Genomic DNA, 8,672 nt, shown 5'->3' on the forward strand with positions numbered 1-8,672 from the left:
AGAGACAAGATGGACTATATATAGGAAAAACTATATGATTTGAGGTAATGTTAAATTCTTTATACCTCAATTTCTTTTTTTAATATATTTTTAAGATGGACACAATATTTTTATGTATTTTATTTATTATTTTTTGTGGTGCTGAGGATCATACCTCAATTTCTCATTCGCAAGTCCTCGATGCTTCTCAGAAGTGTTGCAAGATTTTTTTCTAAGTGTATGTATGAACAGATGAAGAGAACTGATAGTTGCTTCCCAAATATTAGCTACTTCTCCTGCGTGAAAACAATGCACTTATTTTCTTTGGCTAATTGCTGAAAAAAAAAAAGTCAAACACATAATATGATATGAAAACAGGTACTCCCCAAGTCCCTGGTCTAGTCCTGTCTCCAAGCATAACTCTGTTCAAGTCAACCTGGTTTGAGAAAGGCAGCTCCCCAACAACTTTATTCATGGTTGAATTAGGGAGTGGGCTTGAAGGATATAAGGAAGAGCTGACTACCCTACAATGCAGATGAAAAGGAGAGACTTACTGGAAGTCACATTCAGATCAGTAAACAAACCAGGATTACAACCCAAACCAATTGGCCAATTTTTTGCTTAATTGTAAAGTCTTGTAATAATTAATTTGTATTCAAATCAATGTTCTTAACAGCTTTACATAGCTTCCTCTAGGTTTTAGTTGGTTGGGTTCAGTTTACATTTAAAGAAATTTTGTCATTGTGAGTAATACAGTCTGAGAATGTATTAGTGTATGTTTTGTTATTGTGTTTCTATTCATAAGAACATATGTTAAAAATTATCCAACAACAATTGGGAAAAGGCTGGAAAAATCACCAGGTTATTAGTGACAGCCAAAAGGTTTATCATTTGATGCACACTAGCACTGAGTTGTATCCCCATCCCACCCCTGTACTGGGGAGTGAATGTAATGCTAGGGCAGGCATTAAGAAACCAGGCACTCTACTGCTGAGATTAAACCCACAGTAGTGATCTGAAGTAAATTCTTGACATACATTATTTTACTCAATTCCAACAACCTCATAACGTATATTTTACAAATACTGAAAAGTCACATGTCCAGAAGTGTCAAACATCTAATGTGTTTGACATCAGAGTCCATAATGTTACATAGACCTTATTAACATACGAAAGAAAGACCAACACTACCCATCAAATTGATGTGTGTTTATTGCACAAATTTCCCCTAGAACTGGGAGGTTATTATAATACAGATGTACATTTGAAAAATGTATTTTGAACAAGGAACAAGTATGTACATTTTATATATCCATCATCTAAATAACTTAGAGAAAGCAGAACATTCTCATAAGACATCAAACAGAAGTAGGCCATGTGTAAAATCTGATTTTTTTTTTGTGATCATCCTCAGTGTATACCAACTGCAAGAAAACGAAATCTGTGCTAGTATGTTTATTGCACTTAATATTTTCAAACTCAAAATTAAGACATATTAATAAATGCCAGGACACTTAGAACCAAATCAATTAGTTTATATGTATGGAAAATTAGTTTTAATTCTATCATATAAAAGATCCCTTTTTTATTGCTTGTTGCAACAATATTTTTGATATGTAACATATTTGTACAATAAGAAGTTGAAAAACTTATTTTAAACAGGTCAAAACTCTTTTGACATTCATCATACAGATCACCAAAGCAGTAAATCATTCCTTGGGCTTCATATAAGGAAAGAATGATTATGATGAAGGTACCAGAAATTATAGGAGTGTTAGGAATTATAACTCAGGAATCCTATAAGGATTAAGGTGTGTTTAAGAAACTATGATGAACCTTTTCCTTCCCAGCAAAGCTTAGCTTTAAGAATAACAGCAGCATGAGCCATTCACTTACTGAAGACTAGAATTACTAAATAGTAATTTATTAGACATTTCAAATAGGACTGAAAACAGTTTGATGATTAAGAAAATTGACTCAAACAGACATTACCTACCTGCTACATATTATTCTGAGCCACAACCAAAAAATAATGTACAATGGCCCATATAGGAAGTATTATAGAATCTGAATTCTGCCAGAGATCGACTCACTGAATTGCAAAAATACACAATAGAAGAGTTCTGTTAATGAATGGAGTAAGAAAATTAAGCCAAAGAAAATACATTCATAAACATTCTGGCAGCAAGTCATCCACAGGAGACTTGGGTACTAACAAGTACCACCTAAAGGACATGGGCCAAACTGTAGGCAGATCAATTTCAGATTTACTTTCTATTAAAACAACCACTTCTTTGTCTAGTTGGAAATCTCTTGAATAAACATAAAGGGTGAGGAAAATGTGACCCAACACTAGTCAAGGTTGACTAAACAAAGAACATAAAATTTTCATTGATCATTGAAAAGTTATAATAGCAAGAATGGATGTGCTATATTGTAAATGTATTTAGTAAATGAATAAACAAGTGGTTTTCTTAAGCTAATGAGTTAATTGTGATGGAAATAGTCAAAGCAGAAATCAGAATTACTTCTACCATTTAATGTATCTTAGACCAGATAAGCAAAGAATAAACTATAATTCAGTATTCAAGTAAACTGAGGTAGTAGAGCATACTGAAAATTTTATCTACCCATCTTTCTATTTACATTTGGTTTCGTATTAGCCTTTCTTACAAGCAACATTCTACAGTATATACAAAGACAACAAAAACTGAGAAGTGGAAATCTGAAAAAAATCACCATTTGGAAGGGAGGAACTGTCACAGAAAAGAGAATAATTTATAATTTCAATTAGTGTAAATTGAATATTTTAAGCAGTGTAACAAAGACTCTGCTCCTGTGGTTTCAAAAAGGGCTGATAATGAAAATAAGGGGCTTGACTACCTGAGCACTTTTAAAGAAAATAGTATTCTTATTTTTGCCAATGCTTTGGTGTAATTTCTTATCCTAATTTTCATTTATTAAATTATTGAATATGTAAATATTAGTATTTATAAGAATTAGCTCATACTTAAAAAACAAATAGTATAAAGTAGTATTCTTATTTTAGGAATCCTCATCCTCAGCCTTAAAAAGAAATTGGCTTTATGTATATTTTAGAATATATGAAACAGAAAAAAAAAATCACATAAACTAATAACATTACATACAATTAATATTAGTTGAAAATTTTTTTTAGAAAAGGCATGTTTACCAATTTTGTATTTCTACCTCTGCATTTAAAAAAAATAGATACATATGTACACTTGGGTGGACAACATAACATATATTTTTACTCATTATTCTGAGTTTGTTGTAATTAACAGGATGTTTAAAATACTTACATTGAGAAATAACCAGAAATTAGCTGTTTTGAAATGCAAAACAAAATAACAAATAATCAAGGTTTTTTAGCTTTCTACAGAATTAAAAACTAATGACTAATGAGCCATTTAATCATGAGACACTCATTTGTGAGTTGTGACAACATTGTAGTGATGACATGAAATTCCTTGATATTATTTATTTTGTAGAAATTTCAAAGTTATGCTTTGGCTTTTTCAAATGCCCCCCACTCACCAGCCAGCAAAATTATTTATGCTGCTTTAGTTTCACCTGGTTAAAAAAAAAACCTACCACCACCCAAAATCCAGTTAAAAGAAAACTCATCCAATGTACCCAGAATATGCAATGCAGTGCAGGGTACCTGGGAGATGAACTCATTCAGACAGAAGTCTAACAGGAAAAAAATTTCATAAATACATGTTGTGCCTCTTTCCTTGGTTTCTATTTAACTTTACACCAAAGTTAAAGGAGTATCTGAGCAACATATGGAGAATGAGTGCTTGCTACAGCAGCCAGAAGAGGAAGATCACTGGATTCAATACTGAAATAAAGAAAAGAAAACTCAGTTCAGGCTTTCTGTACCAAGAATATGAATTCTACAGATGATGACAACTACCTGAAATGTTACTATGCCTCAGCAGTTTAGGAGTCACCTTGGCCAAAAGGAAAAGGATGAGAGGGGAGAAAAACAAAAGTGCAACATTTTTTAGTAAGTAAAATTTAGAACCACAGATTTAAAAGAAAGGAAAGAAAAGCTGGGTGTGGTGGCACTTTAATCCCAGCAACTCAGCAGGCTGAGACAATATGATTCCAAATTCACGGCCAGCCCCAGCAACTTGGTGAGACCTTCAGCAACTTCTTGGGACCCTGTCTCAAAATGAAAAATAAAAAGGACTAGAGATGTAGTTCAGCGGTAAATTACCCCTGGATTCAATCCCCAATATAAATAAATAAATGAATAAATAAAAATTAAAAAAAAATGAAAAGAAAGCCTCTAAACTCAAAGGTAACAAACTCATGGATGCAGGAAAGCATCTCACTCACTCACTAATAATGCATTTATGCAAGGCATAATGTATAAATAGTACAATCTAGTATAATTAAATAATATTATATGTAGATTGTTTTGGCTAAAAATGTTTCTATAATAAGGTATATTGGAAGAAGTAAAGGAAACTTCTTCAAAATACATCTTAAAACAATTTACAGAAAAAGAAAAATGGCCAGTACACATAGAAAAAACAACTCAGACTTAACTCACAGTTAGAGGAATTTGAATAAAATTAGATGCCACTTTTCAGCTAGCAGCTTGGCAAAATTTAAAGTCTGGTAATAGACACTAGCTTTTGCTGTTTGTGGAAATTTACATTTACTTTCTGCATAGTATTCAATATTAACTATTATAATATCTTTAAAATTTTTTAATTATGTGCCCTTTTCCCAAAAATTCTCCTTCCAGAAATATATCCTACAAAAGCCAAAGATTTATATTTTTAGGAAAAGAAAAAGGAAACTATAAAATATATGATGGAATGCTATACTGCCATTAAAATGAGTGATCAGTATGTGCTCATATGAATAAATGTTGAAGACATATTTATTAGAAGGTCAGTTCTATAATAATAGATAAGAGTCTAAACTCTCCAAAGCTGAGAGAAAGATGAAAACAACTTTTCATTTTATGCCAATATGGCATGAACTTTGGCTATATGCCCATTATTTTAAAAACTAGTCTAATTTTTTTAAAAATAAAAGCATTACATATACATTTCCCTCCCTAGAATAAACAAGATTATATACTGTTTCTGATTTCCCAAATACTTGGCAACAATTCTCTATGTACTCCTCAAGTCAATAGCCTAGCCTCATCAGGACCTGAACAACAGTGTGGTACTATGGTATAAATAAACAGAATCTGACGTCAGAAAGATATAGTTATTCAAATCCCTACTCATTCCTACTAGTGTGTAACATCTGGCATGTTAATTTACAAAATCCTGATTTCCAATCTGGATGATATTGCCTACACACTGAAGGACAACTGTAAAAATTAAGAAATGGGAGTGTAGTTCAGTGGCAGAGTGTGTACTTAGTATTTTTGAGGTCCTAGCCCTAGGCTCAATCAATTCCCAGCATGCACACACACAAAAAAGGAGTAACACTAATAAAAGAATTTAATTTAATTTGGTTTGCGACACACAGTAAATTCCTAAATGATGTTCTCCACTTTTCCCTTCATAAAAACTGAATTAGAAAAAAAAATTCTATCTTGTTATAATTTCTTCAACTAGTATTTCAAGAAATGAAATATACACATACACACACACAAAAAAAGTGGTCACAGAACACAAAAAAAGGTGATTATAGAACAACCTGAAGCCAAGCATGTTGGTTTATGTGTGTAATTTCAGAGGCTCGGGGGCTGAGGCAGGAGGATCACCAAGTTTGAGGCTCACCTGAGTAAGAAGTGAGGGCCTCAGCAATTTAGGGAGGTCCTGTCTCAAAAAGACAGACACAAAAGAAAAGAAAACACCACCAACAAAGAATATACTGAAATAGGGCTTTATTATTCTCCTACAAACTTTCTGTTTCTCTGCAGTTAGCATTTTGGATAACTGTTTCCTTCCATGGAATAACTCAGAAGAGACAGACATATAGATAAGGTGAGAAGAAATATGTAGATAAACATATTTATATAAACATTCATCCTCAGAATGCTGTGACTTCACCATGTAAAAGATAGGACCCAATCTTGGAAAAATGTTTACAACATATTTAATAAATAAAAACTTACTATTAACTTATTTTTTCTAAGATAAAAATTTAGATCGTAATTCACTCTGAATATATTCTCATTATACTGCATGTAGTGGCACAATGGACACTGCTTTTCAGATCAGTGAATGACAGGGAATCTGCTTTTGTATGGTACAGAGCAATCCAAATGAAAACAATGGCCAACTTTTAATAGGAAAATATACTTAAAAGGAAAAAGGGCAATTCTGAGAAACATCCCTTGCCTAAAGACAGAGCAATGAGAAAGCAAAGCCAGAAAAGAAACCATGAACATACCCAAGAACCACACCCAGCTCCTTGACATGAACGCGCATCTGGCCCCTCAAGTACTCAGACAGCATTTTGCTCTTGAAGTATAGTTCCTGCAACCGGTCTTCAAGATGCATTACACACTGCAGTTAGGGAAGAACCAAGAATCAGATGAGAAAACTGGTTCCAACTCTTTAAGAAAGACAAATTTCAAAGCATCATGTTTTTTCAATTCTATTTTGTTATTCCAACATGAACAAAAATTTACAGCACATTAAATTTTAGCTAAAAAGGAGTAGAAATTTGTTTCTGGCTTTTATCAAAGGTTAGCTTCTAAAAGTGCTTTTTTAAAAACTGTGGTAAAGGCTGGGCATGGTGGTTCAAGCCTGTAATCTCAGCAGCTAGGGAGGCTGAAGCAGGAAGATCTAGAGATCAAAGCCAGCCTCAGCAAAAGCAAGGCATAAAGCAACTTAGTGAGACCATGTCTCTTAAAAAAATACAAAAGAGGGCCGGGAATGTGGCTCAGTAGTTGAGTGCCATTGGTTCATCTATGTCATAGCATTCATCTAAGTCACAGCGGGTACTGGGGGAAAAAAAAACTGGGGTAAAATACATGTAACATAAAATTTGCCATTTTAAAAAGTATAATTTACTGACAAAAAGTACATTCAAAATGTGCAATACCCATTTTCAGGATTAAAAAAAATATTCTGTATTTCAAATTTGATAAATATAACATTATTATAAATTGATTTATTTCAAATATATAGGAAAGGGTGTATTCTCCTGTGATTAAGTCAGGTTGCAATAGTTCAGAGAATACTCTATAATTGAAAAGGTTTCTCACCTGGAACATCAAATTAAATACCTGGATTTTGCTCTGTGCTAATAAGCTTGCTCAATTTTACTAGAGACAATTTTTCACATGAATAAATACTATAGATATTTGAGGAAAAAAATAGGAGTTTCAAGTATTAAAACATTCAGATTCTTGAAGAGAGTAATCCCCTTTCCAATGAAAAGCTATTAAAGACTCCTAATAAAAGCCCATTATTAGAAAAACACAACTGAATGGATTTCTTAGCTCATCTATTTTGTGGTATATGTTTTCTCCATAATGTTTGCTTATAGATGAAAATGTCTTAAGACAATGTTAACTGAAATAAATATATATAAAATATGTACAGTTGATCATATTAAATATTTAAAAATACATAATTCAATGGCATTAAGAGATTCACAATGTTATACAAACATCACCATCATACACTCCAGAATGTTTCTCAGTTCAAACAGAAACTGTACCCTTTAAATAATGCCTTGACATTTTCTACTTCCCTTACCCACTAGTAGCCACTATTCTATTTGCAGTTTGTCTGAATTTCTTGATACCTCATATAAATAGGATTATACAGAATACACAGAATATTTATTCTTTTATATCTACCTTATTTCACTTGGCATTATGTTTCTGAGGTTCATCTATGTCATAGCATGAATTTCTTTTCTTTCTGTTTTTTAAAAATACATTTTAGGCCATTGCTCTACCACTGAGCTAGTCCAGCCATTTTTTTTTTTTTTTTTTTTTAATTTTGAAACAAGATCTCACTAAATTTCCCAAGCTGGCCTGGAACTTGTACTTCTCCTGTAGGGAGAATACCGCTCTCAAGCAGCTGGGATTACACTTATGTGCCACTTCACAGAAAAGCAATTTTTATTCCATTTTCTGGCCAAGTAAATATTGCATTGTATGTATTATACCATAATTTCTTTACCCATTCATTTGCTAATGATAACTTGAGTTATTTCAAACTTTTAGCTATTGTGAATAATGCTGCTATAAACATTAAAATGTTTAAGTCCGTACTTTTAATTCTTTTGAGTATAAATGCAGAAGTAGAACTGCTACATCCTATGGTAATATATATTTGGTTAAACTATTGTACTTGATTTCTATTTTGTTGTTATCAGTGGGTTTTATTTTTTACACTTGTTTTGATAACTAGGTTTTTTCTTCTTTTTCTTTCTTTCTTTCCCTACCCCTCACTACCATTGTTGTTTACTTGTCTGATTTGGTTTGGTTTGGACATACTAGGGATCGAACCCAGAGGTGCTCTATCTGATGTGGCAGTGAGGGTCCAGAAAGCAGTGGCATTCTACATAACCCATGGGGATGTTATATGACCATATTACAGGTGACTGAAAATTATGACCACTGAAATTACAGTATTTTGATGTATACGCAAACCTTTCAGTCTTAGCTCAGGTGACATAACAAAATAACACAGTGGCTTCAGAAAGAGAGATTTATTTTCTCACAATAT

General features: G+C 32.6%; 1 protein-coding gene across 1 annotated transcript in view; it reads right to left on the reverse strand.

Moving 5' to 3' along the window:
• Positions 1–1,173: 1,173 nt before the first annotated feature.
• FNIP1 (folliculin interacting protein 1) overlaps positions 1,174–8,672 on the reverse strand; it is a 100,232-nt gene continuing 92,733 nt past the window's right edge. Inside the window, exons 17-18 of the mRNA XM_081298089.1 lie at positions 6,376–6,491; positions 1,174–3,844 (exon numbers count right to left, since the gene is read on the reverse strand). Of these exons, the coding sequence (XP_081154215.1) occupies positions 3,766–3,844; positions 6,376–6,491 (195 nt within the window). The 3' untranslated portion in view covers positions 1,174–3,765. The remainder of the gene's footprint in view (positions 3,845–6,375; positions 6,492–8,672) is intronic.

This window comes from Spermophilus citellus (assembly GCF_964194105.1).
Source record: "Spermophilus citellus genome assembly, chromosome: 1".
NCBI lineage: Eukaryota > Metazoa > Chordata > Mammalia > Rodentia > Sciuridae > Spermophilus > Spermophilus citellus.